Below are 14,315 nucleotides of genomic sequence, written 5' to 3' on the forward strand. Positions count from 1 at the left end.
TCAGAATTATAAGCTACTTTTAGATAATATATACCTAAAAATTTGGGATTCTTAGTTAATAATTTCGTATTAAATCTAACAAGAATCTGTTAGTTTGGTTTTCAAAACGCCAAATATGGTATGAAGGATTTTGTTAATCATTCGTTCTAATAGTTATGGTAGGTTCCAAATTATGTTTTTTTTTTTTTTTTTTTTTTTTTTTTTTTTTGTCATAGTAGCACTGTTGACTATGTTATGAATCATATTTGATGTTTACTCGAATATATTTTTATAACTTTTCTCATAGTATTATTAACAATGAACGATTTGAAAGTGTGATATACTGATATGCTATCAAAACCTATAAAAAAATTATTGTTATTGTAGAAGAGTAATCAAATATAGTAGAAGAGTAAAAAATGTATGTATATTAAGAATAGTAGAAAAGTAATCAAATATAGTAGTTTATGTGAAAATTTCCAAAATTCTAAATAAATTGATAATAATCAGTCTTAAAACTCTTTATTTCAATTTTCATCTCATTAGCGACGTGAGATACGTCGTGGTTACTAACTCACTTGTAAGGAGAAGACTGTTCTTTACCAGGTAAATTTCGAAAATAATATATCTTCTATATTAATTTGGTTATTTGGTTTTCACATTCTTTCGGTTTTCTTTGTTTATGTATTTTGATATTGTGCAATCTCAAAACTCTACCACCGACGAGTTCAGACCGTCTCCGTCATTGTGAATTGCTCGTCTTTTGTTACCAAGCCATCTCTTATGCTTCGTCCTTTCGTCTCTCGTGATTAATGTCCGATCAGACGCTTCTACAAGTAATTGACTCCGGGATCAACGACTCTTTTAATGCCGATGATCACGATGTGGTAATATATATCTCGTCTCTATCTCTTAGTTCCTGGAGAAAATAAACGAATTTTAGTGGACGATTTGGGTAATTGAATAGTTTATAGTTTTGTTTTGTGACAGAAGCAGTGTCGAAAATTTGACAGATTCTATGAGTTTGCTTTACCCAATAAAGAAAGCTTATATATAAGCTTCAATGGAGCTCATGATTTGTTGATATTTGCATTTTCACAAGCATTATCAATAAAACTTATATGTTTCTTTTTGTTCTGTTTTGTTTGTGTTTGTTAAAATAAGTTTGTTTGTGATTGTAGTTTTCTTTGTGTTTGTTGAATCAGTTTGTTTGAATCGGATCAATAATATGCTCTTTGATCACATCTGACTTTGAGGGCCTTTGTTCGTTTTTGGATTTCGATTGAATCGAGTTACAGATTCACTAAATTCAATGGAGGATTTGTATGGTGGTGCTGAAGAATACACATTTTTGTTTGAAGGAATGGTGATAGTGGCTTATCACCTATGGAGGCTCTGTTCTTTTTATTTGTTCTGGGTATCTTGGGGGGGGGGGGGGGGGGGGGGGGGGTAGCCATGGCTTTTGGTTCTCCTAGGTGAAGCCAATGACTCCAAGGCTGAAGAAACTCCAAGTTCATCATCTCCTCCACATGATGACTCCTCTGAAACTGCACCATCAGAACCAGGTATCTATTCTAGCCAAGGCTGAATGTAGCAGATTAAGAGTTTTAAGTTGGTAGCAGATAGCGAGATCCTGTTTGTAATCTAGTTCCTGTATCAATGTATTGTGTTATGTTTGTACTCTAGTTCCTGTTTCTTCAACTTCTGCGCCGAGTATAACTTTAGGACTGACATGGATTCTGAACATGCATCTATCATCATCATATGCTCTGAGATTTGGATACTTGTTTGCTGACTATGGATACTTGTTTGCTGACTATTTCTTTCGCAATATGATCAGAATCAAGAACAAGTACTAGACCCAGCGGATGGAGAGGCCTGTATCTACAAAATTTCACTACGGTCAATGGATGGTTTCCACACTCATCTTTACTGGTCAGTGGTATTCTTCTAATCTTATGATGGAATCTAGGCTTCATGACATTGTAAACATGGTATACATATCAACACATCATTTATCAGCTGAAGTTCTCTGATAAGCATCTTTGCCTTGTGTGTTAAGCATTCTCACTTTTATGTTTACACAAGTTTTTTAAAATTTGAATTTTTAGATCCTCCTATTTTAGACCCTTCTATTGGACTATGTCAAAACTAATAAACTTGCTCTAGTGTCTAACTTTCAACTTTTGCTCTCAGGTTCGTTCACTCAAGATCTGAAGCTTTTGCTTTGAGTTCAGGTCCACTCAAGGTTGCTCTACTCTCAGAGGTTTGTCACTTAAACCTCTGTCTTCCTCTGTTTCAGGTTTGTTCATATCATCTTTCACCTTGTGATGAATCAAACCTTAATAGTTTCAGGTTTGGACCTTCATGACCACCTCAAAGATGCTTCAGGTAGCGATTAGCAGTTAAGTTGTGGTTTCTCCCGAACAGCATATTACGACTCCCCCACCCACACTGATCACTGCCTTAAGTCAGGAACACTACTTCTCTCAGGGTACGTTTCTCCCTTTCTCTCCCTTCACTCTGCTGTTTTTTGATTTCATGCGTTAGACCTTGCTATTTGGAATTTGATCATAAGCTTTATACATATTTTGGTAAAATAGTAGTTGGTAGTTTCATAGTACGATTATACTAATACTGCTGCTGTAGCAGCTGCAGTTTGATTTAATTTTGTTTCACTTTCATCGTTCCTTTTGGTCCATGTTGATAAGTTGGGTGGAGTAAAACAATTCCACAATTTTGGCACAAAACGATTTCGTGTGTATGGTGAGAGAATTATACAATTTTATATTTTTGGCAGGAAAACACGATTTCGCAATTCTTGCTAGAAAACTCTACAATTAGAGATAAATTATGGTATTAAAACGCGATTCTACAATTATGGTATTAAAATGTGATTCTATAATTTTGACGAAAACACGATTGTAGATAAATAATAATAATAATTAAGTGGATCTAAATGGATCGAAAGGAAATTAAATGGGTTTTTATATATGCCCTTGTGTGTTTATAATTTTATATAGACGGAATTAAATGTGTTACTAGAACTCGTGAAAATCACATTTGCAATTGAATTGGATGTGAATGAAATGTGTATGTGTTTAGATTACGAACTCGTGAAAACTACCCTGTTTTTGAGTTTTGTTTTGAAAATTACACATTTTTTTCATATATATAAAATGAAAATTTTGTCCTGATTTAATTTAAAAGCTTTATATTTTATTAAACCAAAACTAGTTAAATTCAAAATTTAGAGGATAAATGAACAAAATCCTAAAAAGATATTTAATCATTAGATATTCTTTTAAGATAATGAGAGTTTGTTAAATAAATTATATTGAAATTTACAAGATAATTTTAAAAGATATTATAAAGTTTATATTTTAATATCTATTATTATGCCTATATAAAGTCAAATAATTTTTCCAAAACTCCAAACTATTCAAGTCTTTTTCTAGAAAAGAATCGCATGGTAAACGATTATGCAAACTCAAAAACAAGGCATTTTTTCCAAATTTACTCAATTTCTTTTTGGTGTTAAAAAAATCAAAGAATATTAGTATTTTAAAATATATACTAGTATTATTTTTAGTTTTTCGTGATGATTAAAATTATTTAATAAGCCGTCAAATTATTTATTTATTTATAGATAACTATAGAGTGATTCATTTAATTTTTATGTAATTTTAATCTGATAAATAGGTTTTAATTTCAGATCCCTTATAAATATATCCCTAGGAGTCTGTTTAGAAAGATAAGGTCGACTCGAGCCTAGGGGAAAACAAAGGAAACTTAAGTCTTTAATCTCCAGAATCCTCTGCTAAATAATAACATGTACGTGGTGAAACGCGATGGATGGGTGGAAACTTTTGACTTGGAGAAGATTAAAGTGCGACTTAAGAAGCTTTGCAGTTACCATTGTAACCCGCTCCTCGTTGCTCAAAAAGTCTCTGCTCGTTTCTACAATGGAATCACCACGACTCAACTCGACGAATTGGCTGCTGACGCGGCTGCTTCCATGTCTTGCAACCATCCTCATTATGCCTACGTACGTCAGTAATTTTTCCTTTTTTTTTTTTTTCTGCCAATAACAGTATGATTTTTGCATTCCTTTTTTTTTTGTTTGTTTTCAGCTTGCTGCTAGGATTGCTGTCTCAAATCTTCACAAGAACACTAAGAATTCATTTTCTGAGACGTGAGATTACTCTTCAGCTTGGAATTTTTTTTTTGTTTCTTGCTTTGCGTGAGTGTGTGTATCATTCATTATTTGAGTTTATAATTTCAGGGTTGCAGAAATATACCACCGTGTCGATGAGACATCTGGACTCAAGGCTTCTCTAATAGATGAGCATGTATCTAGGATAGTTATGGAGGTAAGGTTTTTTAAAGAAAAAAAGGCTATATATATATATATATATATATGTTTCTTAATTGGTGTCATGTACATGGTAAAATTTCCTAGGAATAATGTGTTTCTTTGTTTTCTCAGAACGCTGCTCGTCTGGATAGTGAAATCATATATGACCGTGATTTTGATTATGATTACTTCGGGTTTAAAACGCTTGAGAGGTTGTATCTCTTGAAAGTCAATGGGAAAGTTGTTGAAAGGCCTCAACACATGCTCATGAGGGTTGCTGTTGGCATCCACATGGAAGATATTGATTCCGCAATAAAAAGTTACCATTTGCTGTCTCAGAGATTGTTCACTCATGCGTCTCCTACTCTCATCCATGCAGGAACTCCAAAGCCTCAAGTAAATAAAATTAATTAAGACGTTTTATTTGCTCATGGTTATTTATTGAAAAATAAATTGAATTGGCAGTTAAGTAGCAGCTTTCTTATCTGCATGAAAGATGATAGCATCGAGGCCACACTCCAAAAGTGTGCTGCTGTAAGCAAATCTACTGGCAGTATTAGTGTTTCAGTTCATAACATTCGGGTCACAAATGGCATTGTTCCAATTCTGGATGATGTTGCTCAAGGAGGAGGTAAGAGGAATGGTAAATCTTAGCTTTGCTACTTAGGCGATATCATTTTTGTCTAGTATATATGATGATCTCTCTCATGTATATATTGTGAAGGACCCTTTGTTGTATACATGGAGCCATGGCATGCTGACATCTTTGAGTTTATAAAGCTCCAGAAGAACCACGGAAAGGTACAGTACATCATACCAAGATAGAGATGTGTAGTTTTTTCAAGTTTTAAATTTTGCAATGCAGGTGGAGGAGCATATGGCTAGAGCTCTCTGGATTCCAGATCTTTTCATGGAGAGAGTCAAGAGTGATGGGAAGTGGTCACTGTTTTGTCCTAATGAAGCTCCAGGATTGGCTGATTGCTGGGGCCTAGATTTTGAGAGACTTTACACAAAGTATGAAAGAGAGGTGAGTCCCTAGCTATTTCATCCCATCTATATATACTGCTTCTCTTATAATGTAAGTTGAACGAACATAACTTGTATTAGGGAAAGGCCAAGAAGGTTTTTGAGGCGTTGGACCTTTATTTTGACATCTTGACATCTCAGGTAGAAACAGGAATGCCATACATGCTTTTCAAGGTTAAGTAACATTCATATTTCTGTAGCTTTTTTTTAGTCATATAATATAACCCACTGGTTCATGATTACTGTTGAATTTGATACTCTTTTGTAGGATTCATGCAACAGAAAAAGCAATCAGCAAAATCTTGGTACCATAAACTCCTCCAGTTTATGTACTGGAGTTATTGAGTACACTAGTCCAACAGAAACTGCTGTTTGCAATATTGCGTCGATTGCTTTGCCCAGATTTGTTAGGGAGAAAGTGAGTTAGAAATTGGTTTGTCGGTTCTCTAAATTTAATTTTTTTCTTCATCACTCGAGAGTATAGCTCTTAACAATATTCTTCTCACAACAGGACATCCCATTGGAGTCTCATCCATCTATGCTTGCTGGCAGTCTGCGCTCAAGGAGTCGTTACTTTGATTTTGACAAGCTAGCCGAGGTCAGATATAGCATACTAAACACTTGCCTTGTTTGACAAGAAATCTGAATCTCAACAAATGTATATATCTGGAACCTTTTTTTTATTTAACTTTTGTGTGGCCAGGTAACTGCTACTGTTACTAATGATCTCGATAGGATAATAGACAGAACCAACTATCCTGTGGAGACTGCAAAAACTTCAAACATGCGTCATAGACCTATTTGTATTGGTGTACAAGGTCTTGCAGATGCATTTGTCCTACTTGGAATGCCATTTGACTCTCTACAGGTAGACTTCTTTGTGTAATGACCAACCTTGGGGAAAGTTTTTGTTTTCTCTCTGTTCTGAGCAGTTTGATTTGTTGTTACTCAGGCCAAACAACTAAATATGGATATATTCGAAACCATATACTACCATGCACTCAATGCATCTTCAGACCTTGCTGCAAGATATAATGCGTATGAGACATACAAAGGAAGTCCCATGAGCAAGGTATGCATCTCATCCTGCAATTATATCAAATATCTTGTGAGTGAACTTTGTAATTTCGGATTGTAGATCGTGTGCTTGACTATATCCGATGATTCTTATAGGGGATTCTTCAACCTGACATGTGGAATGTGACTCCATCAAACCGCTGGGACTGGGATTTTCTTAGGGACATGATATCAAAGAATGGAGTGAGGAACTCTCTTTTAGTATCACTGATGCCAACTGCTTCAACCAGTCAGATTCTCGGGAACAATGAATCTTTCGAGCCATATGCATCAAACATCTACAGCCGCAGAGGATTGAGGTATGTGATTAAATTATTTCTAGTATTCCCCCACACACTGGTTTACTCATTGCATTTCCTTGTGTTTGTTCAGTGGGGAATTCATACTTGTAAATAAGCATCTTCTTCATGATTTGACTGAAATGGGTCTTTGGACTCCAACACTGAAAGAGAAGGTCATTATTGAGAATGGTTCGATATGTAATGTCCCTGAGATACCTGATGACTTGAAAGCTATCTACAGGTAAAGGTTCTTTATTCATTTTTTTTATATACTTTTCTTCACCCACTACCATGTCCAGCAGTGAATCTCGGATTTGACTTTCTTACAATTTTAACACAGAACTGCATGGGAGATTAAACAAAAAACCGTGGTTGACATGGCTACTGATCGTGGATGCTACATAGATCAAAGCCAGAGCTTAAATATACGCTTGGAAGAACCTACCCACCGAAAGCTCAGTTCCTTACACTTCTATGTTTGGCGTAAGGTATGATCTTTACTTTAAAACATTTCCTAAAACTATTGAGTTTCAAAAGAGTTATATGTGCAAACTATTGAGTTTCAACAGGGTCTGAAAACTGGGATGCACTGCCTGATGACTGACCCTGCGATCAAGGTAAATAAACCGCATCAGACCCTGCGATGACCTGTTTTTCACTATAATGATCCATACTACACTTACATAGCTAAACAGCAGCCATAACCAATTTTGATCCATTTCTTTGTCATGTGCTTGCAGAAAGTAAATCCTGCGATGGCGGCGATCAATTCGTCTACAACGGCGCCGATCTATTCATCTTCTTCCTCATGGAAGAACAAGCATCTTCCCACACCAAGAACCCTTGCCGTTGTATCGTACTTCGCCACCATTATCTCCTTCTACTGCTCATCCTATTACATTTCTCTTACGTCAACAAAGAAACTGATTCCGCTCGCCTTCTTCTCAGTGTGCTTCGTCCCACTTTTCCCACTCCCTCGTCTGAATCTTGAGAACCGCTTCAATGGTATACACCGTTGGGCTTTGTGTAAGTCGGTTGGTTCTTTCGCTTGCTACTACTTCTTTAATTGGCTAGGCTCATCTATCAAGATGGAGAGTGACATGTTCTTGATGAACACGTCTCTGTTCTTCCTCTTCTATCTCATCGCCATGGATCATATCTACGACACTAATGAACATGTCGGTCTGTGTGATGGTATCTTATTTGCGGGTTTTGGTTTGATGACGGAGGAAAATACCATCCCCCAATTCGTTGTTATTTGTGTTGGTTCAGTACTCTGCTTCTTGAAAAACTTCCGTCAATTATGGAAATGTCATGGAGGGAGTCAGCTTGAAGACGGAGATGGAGATGATGACAGTCTCACCGCTGACAATATGGGGAAGGCCAGAACAGTTGCCGTCATATCCTACTTTGCCACCGTCTGCCTCTTCCTCCGCTCAACGTTCTTCGCCTCTCTCCCAATTAAAAAGCTTTGGGTCCCGGTCATCACTTTCGTCGTATGTACCCTTCTACTCTTTCCCCTCCCACGGCTACGTCTTCAGAGGCGTCTGAACAACACACACAGTTACGCCATCTGTAAATCCATTGGGTCGTTTGGGTGCAATTACGCCTTCAACTCGTTGGGATCTTCGGTTACTCTCGATCAGGATAGTTTTCTGAGTCAAGCTTCACTCACATTTGCCATCTTATTAATTGCTTTCGATTACTTGTATGAAGTTGATGAGGATTTTCAAGTGTGCGATGGTTATCTTTTCGCTGGCTTTGGCTTGATGATGGGTCAGCAAAAGATACCACAGTGGGTTGTCGCTGTGATAGGAATAGGTCTTTGTTTTATTAAGAACTACTTGCAGCTATGGAGGAAGGCTGATGCTCTCAAGTATCCTATAAGTAAAAGGTGTGACATTGAGAATAAAGGGAGCGAGAGGGATCATGATGAGTAATAAAAAAAAATACTGAGACCGCTGGAGATGGAACAGAGGAATCAAAGGGTGAAGTATGACATAAAGTAGTGGCACCAATTATATTGCTTTTTAGAGCTTGGTGTAGAGTAGTATGTAGCGTAGTAGAAATATAGGGAAAAAGTTATGAAACAAATATAAATACGATTCCAGATTTTATTTGTGTTCACCATATTTATTTCTTTAATTGTGATACACTAGCGATGAAAATCTTCGAATTTTTTATAACATTAAAATCTGGGTTTATGAAACTAGTACTGTATAGTTAAGGTATCCGATATTTATATCCTGCTATATAAAGCATGATCAACATTTTTTTCAAAAATTATAATATAATAATAAAAATTTCCGTTACTTTTGTTTTACTTTTAATACTGCAATTGTTTGGTAAATATACATACATCTTTTTAAATACTAATTATTTTAGAATATTATAGTATTTAAATGTGTTTGATTTATATTACATTTTATATTGTTCGTTGTATTTGCATCATTATTTTATGAAATATTTAGAAGCATTAATTATTATATTCTAATTGTGAGCAAATAAAATTTATTAATTTATCAACGACATAAATTTTGTTTTACTATTCCGTCGATGTGGAACATTAAAATATATATATTTCTTCATAGATTGAGTAATATATTTTCGCTTTTAAAAATTCAAATGATAACATATGCAGACCAACAATTTGAAACAACATAATTTATTTATCATATGTATTATATGATGATTTAAAACAATTTGTAAATGAAATAAAAGAAAGATGATAGGAGAATCATAATTTACAATCTTAATAACGTATATGTATACTAAACAACATAACTTGGAAAAGGCCAAGAAAGTTTTTGAGGCGGACCTTTTTCATGACATCCCAGCTAGAAACAGGAATGCCATACATACTTTTCAAGGTTAAGTCACAACAACCCATTTGCATCGATGCTTCTTGAGACACCTGCAATTAGTTCTTCCAGTTTTGCTCTTAAGCGACTCCTGAATCACTAGAATGTTTTTTAGTTAAGTCCAAACTTTAGAGTCTTGTTAGACTCTATAAGACCAGCAACTGCCCCCAAAAATATCTTAATCATCATCAAGCAATCTCATCACCTTGTTCAGTTTTTGCTCTTTCGTTTTGATGAGAAACCAGCCTGATACTTCTTCGTTGTGGATACCCTTCAGTTGTTCACTGACCCTGCGATGACCTTTTTTGCACTATACTTTTAAGTCATAACAACCCTGAACTCTCTGTTTGCATCCGATGCTTATCGAGACACTGTGCATAACCTGCAATCATCAGTCTATTCCAGTTTTGCTCTTGAGCGACTAGTGAATCACTTCAATGTTTGTTTTTGATCATACGTACACATTTTGGAGTCTTGTTAGATTCCAATGAGTCTTTTGTTCTGATTAATGTTTTCTGGACTCTTTTATCTGCTGTTTTCCCATACAAACCGCCCTCTGTATGGATAATGATCCATACTACACTTACATAGCTAAACAGCAGCCATAACCCATGTTGATCCATTTCTTTGTCATGTGCTACTACGGATACTTAAACAATACATCTCACAATTGAGTTTTGTTATGTTCCTCTGATGATCAGATCAGCCAGTTGTCTTTATAAAAAATAAGTATTTTGTAGGACAATTTCGCTTTTTCTAGTTACGTTATGTTTTGGTCTAAAAGAAAACCTAGTTCTAATTAATGATTTGTAAATATAAAGGCTGTTTTGACAGTTAATTGACTTATGTTCAAATATTACAATTTATCGAGTTATGTATATTTACTCATTAAAAAAAGGATGATCCAAATTACGATTTGGAATATTGCATGGTGTTGTACCCACGATTGGTCATTTCGGATAACAGGCAAAGGGCCTAGGCCAGATATGCTAGGCGGGCCAAGGACGTAGCGTTGGACGGCCCATCAAGCCCAAAGAAGAGGCTGGGACGCGGAGAGGAGCCCAGCGAGTCAGCTCGCAGTTCGCATCCGGTCAAAGATTCCCGCATTTAATCAGATTGATTAGGGTGCAAGATTTGCGGAGAGAGTTAATTAGACATTGATTGTGTGTAATTAGCTAGTATAAATACATAAGGGGTGTCATTGTATTTGGGAATCGAAAACTTTTACACTCAAGCAATAATATACATTCTTTATCACCCAAAAACTCTCAGTTCAGGTCGGAACTCTAACGGTGGTGAACTCCTCCACTCGAAAAACACTTCGGAAGGAGAGTTCTGGTTTCAGTTCTCACATTTGGCTAACCATGAACTTTGTATGATATGAGTTTGTCAATCACAAAAGCAAGGAAGGTATTCTCAATGGTTGTTCACTTTGTAGTATTTTTACTCATGCTAGTCTTTATTTATACTAAAATTTCTGGTATTATATTATTTGTTAACGGATTACATAGTTTAGAATTATAGGTATACCACAACAACACCTATAATTAAACTCTCTTTTTTTCAATTATTTTTTAAAAATGTATATGTCATATATGGTTTTTATTCTTATTATTCTGGTTTTGTATTTTTACAAAATAATTGTTATCGTGCTTGGTACATATATAATTGTTTTTTTTTTTCAGCAAAAATGAATTATATTAATGAATTTTGAAAGTCATTATACAAATAGCTTGAAAGCCAAGTTGGAGCTGTAACTCGCTCAAAATAAAAACTGTTAAACGTACAACCATGTTTAGCTAAAACATGAGCAACGGAATTACAATCTCTAGGTGAGTAAACAAATTGACAAAGCTGTATCTGTGAGGCCCAAAACTTGATGTCGAAAGTGATGCTCTCTATAGATTGATCGAATAATTTATTGTTCAGCATTTTTGTGAGCGTATCATTGTCTCCTTCAAATATAACTAACTTGAATCCCCGAATCCATGTTTGTTGGAGTGCAACTATTAGAGCTTTTGCTTCTGCCTGTAGGGGAGATGATGTGTAGCCAATAATGGTAGATCCCCATCCATGAGTAACTCCATGATGATCTTGTAAAATCCATCCACATTTTGTTTGATGTGTTATAGGATCAAAAGCTAGAGATTGTAATTCCGTTGTAGGGTGGTCTTGTCCATGATTTCCTCCTTCTCTGTGCTCCATCTTGTATTTGCTTTTCAGAATTTTGTAACTGATGACACCATTCTCGCATATCTGAACGTGCTCGTATTACAACCGTATTGTTTTACTCTTGTTCATTTAAAAGAATTACAAGGTTGTTCACTTTTTTGTAATTCTTTTTGTCTTGCTAGTCTTTAACTATTCTCTCTATCAATGATTCTTCAATTATTATTTAAAAATACTAGGACTCAGACCCCATCGCGATGTCACGAGGGAAGTATTTTAGAAAAATTTAATTTAAATTTAAAATTTAAAATTATACATTATGAAATTATTTGAATATAATAGAATATTTTGAATACATAAATTGTTACTAAAAACACAATCATCAAAATGAAAACTTATAACAAAAAATATTATGTAGAATAAACGCAACTTTGCAAAACATATTGTTTAATGTATTATAAATATAAGATATTTTTATGAAGAATTATGGTAAAGAGCTACAATTAAAAAAATCATTATGATGAAGTGATCATTACTGAGAATATTGAACTAATGGTTATAATGATTAATGTAATTTTCTATTAAATAACTATAATTAAAAATATATTTGATAATGAGTTAAACAGTATCAACGGAAATTTAAAATTGAAATACACAACTCTTAAGAACAAAATAAAATAAATTTTAAATATTAAAATAGTTTTAACGAAAAATTATGATAAATAGACGCAACTGTAAATTCTATATTAAGTTTTATTAAATTTCTATATTACTATAATCATTTCTAAAATTTTAGTTAGATTATAGAATAACATTGAATATTAGATATTAATATTCAAATTATTTACATTTAACATAAAATGAAAAATTTGTTTCAACGAACAATAATTTTTTAGTTATTAATGAAGAGACATATATATAGAGAGTTCAAAAGATATGACTATTTAAATAGATACACCTATTAAAACGAAAAGTTGTGATGAAAAAATATGAATAAAATATAGTGAAAAGACACAACTCTACAATGAACAAATACAATTGTTTGAGTTTTTAAAAAAGAACAAACAAAACCAATTTTTTTACAAAAAGTACTTACTAAAAGTACTTCCGGATGTGTCCTTACTAAAAGTCGCAACTGTTATTCTTATTTATTCGGATTGTTATTATTATTTTTAAATATTAAAATATTTTTTTAACGGAAAGTTAAGATAAATAGACACAACTATAAATTCAATATTAAGTTGTATAGAATTTCTCTATTGCTATAATTATTTCTAAAATTTTAGTTAGATTATAGAATAAATTCAATTATCTAGACTCAACATAAAATGAAAATTTTGTTTCAACGAACTTGTCAGTTAGTGATGAAGAGACAAATATAAAGAGAGTTAAAAAAAGCATGACTATTTAAATAGACACACCTATTAAAACGAAAATTTGCGATGAAAAAATATAGTAAAAATACACAACTCTACAATGAACAAATACAACCGTTTGAATTAAAAAAAAACAAATAAAAACATTTTTTTTACAGAAATGTACTACGAAAAATCGCAATTGTTGTGTCTGCAATTGCTTATACTTACAAACTCATAGAAACTGCTTTTAAATAGAAAACATCTTTATTATCATATTCAAAAGTCAAATTCAAAAGCTTATTATATAATCATCTAACCCTTCAAAAAAGACTCTAGATATAAAATTAACTAAAAGTTGTAAATTACATTCATCATTCCAAAAATCTTTTGTTAAATCAAGAATTGGAGGAATTTTGTTACTTTAAAAGAATGAATGCTAAAGAATAATTTAGAGAGCTGTAAAAACCGTTGAGATTGAAATTTTATATTATTTTGTGTCATGACAAAAAAATATAGAAACAGTTCAAACATACAAATATATAGATTCAAAAGATATAAATATTCGAATAGACACAACTCTACAATGAACAATTGCAATTTTACAAAAAATCCGTTACAATAAACAATCATAACTTTTTGTTAAACACATAATTTAAATTTTCTACATATTTTTTTGGAAGATTATCCAAAAAATATGATTGAAAAAACACAACATTTGGTGGCATTTATTCGGATTGTTACCATATTGAATTAAATTTACTTTAGATCTCAACCAGCTAATTTGCTTTGCTTACAAAATTCAATCCCTTGTCTTTTTCTGCAAAAAAAATATCAGCAACCTTTATTTTGATCCCTCTTCCTATGTAGAAAAAAAAAAAAAAAAAAAAAAAAGTATTGGAAAGTTGGAACACATATCTGAAATATCTTAAGAAACAATAATAGAGAGGTAAATAGGATTAAAATGTAAGTGGAATGCAAAATCGGATGAAAGTAGGATTCTTGTGTTGATGAATATTGAATTGAGAAGAGGATCAAAAGGTGTGGGTTACACAAACTCACTCTGATTATAAAAAAAAAAAAAAAAAAAAAAAAGGCCGGATTCGTCGCTAATTGTCCTTTAATGTTTAAGATAAACAAAGTATACATAATAATACAATAACAATACACGTTCATACCTCAAAAAGTTCGGAAGAGTCTTCTCAGAATA

General features: G+C 33.4%; 1 protein-coding gene across 7 annotated transcripts; it reads left to right on the plus strand.

Moving 5' to 3' along the window:
* The first annotated feature begins 523 nt into the window (after positions 1-523).
* On the plus strand, positions 524-8,929 carry LOC104793763 (ribonucleoside-diphosphate reductase large subunit-like). Of its 7 annotated transcripts, XM_087455435.1 has the most exons (23): positions 524-585; positions 712-866; positions 1,278-1,544; positions 1,820-1,914; positions 2,176-2,245; positions 2,329-2,473; positions 3,695-4,027; positions 4,113-4,174; positions 4,265-4,352; positions 4,469-4,732; positions 4,802-4,967; positions 5,061-5,137; positions 5,202-5,363; positions 5,444-5,536; positions 5,631-5,780; positions 5,874-5,960; positions 6,066-6,230; positions 6,315-6,434; positions 6,536-6,738; positions 6,812-6,961; positions 7,061-7,208; positions 7,290-7,337; positions 7,461-8,929. In XM_087455435.1, the coding sequence occupies exons 7-23, from the start codon at positions 3,812-3,814 to the stop codon at positions 8,658-8,660; spliced, it is 3,399 nt and encodes a 1,132-aa protein (XP_087311561.1). In that variant the 5' UTR covers positions 524-585; positions 712-866; positions 1,278-1,544; positions 1,820-1,914; positions 2,176-2,245; positions 2,329-2,473; positions 3,695-3,811; the 3' UTR covers positions 8,661-8,929. The 7 variants fall into 7 exon arrangements, with proteins under 7 accessions (XP_087311561.1, XP_087311565.1, XP_087311562.1 ...); XM_087455439.1 differs by lacking the exon at positions 524-585 and having other exon boundaries at positions 638-866; positions 5,444-5,503; XM_087455436.1 differs by lacking the exon at positions 524-585 and having other exon boundaries at positions 638-866; positions 2,335-2,473.
* The last annotated feature ends 5,386 nt before the right edge of the window (positions 8,930-14,315 follow it).

The sequence above is a fragment of the Camelina sativa genome, chromosome 6, assembly GCF_030686135.1.
Source record: "Camelina sativa cultivar CO46 ecotype springtype chromosome 6, ASM3068613v1".
Classification (NCBI taxonomy): Eukaryota; Viridiplantae; Streptophyta; class Magnoliopsida; order Brassicales; family Brassicaceae; genus Camelina; species Camelina sativa.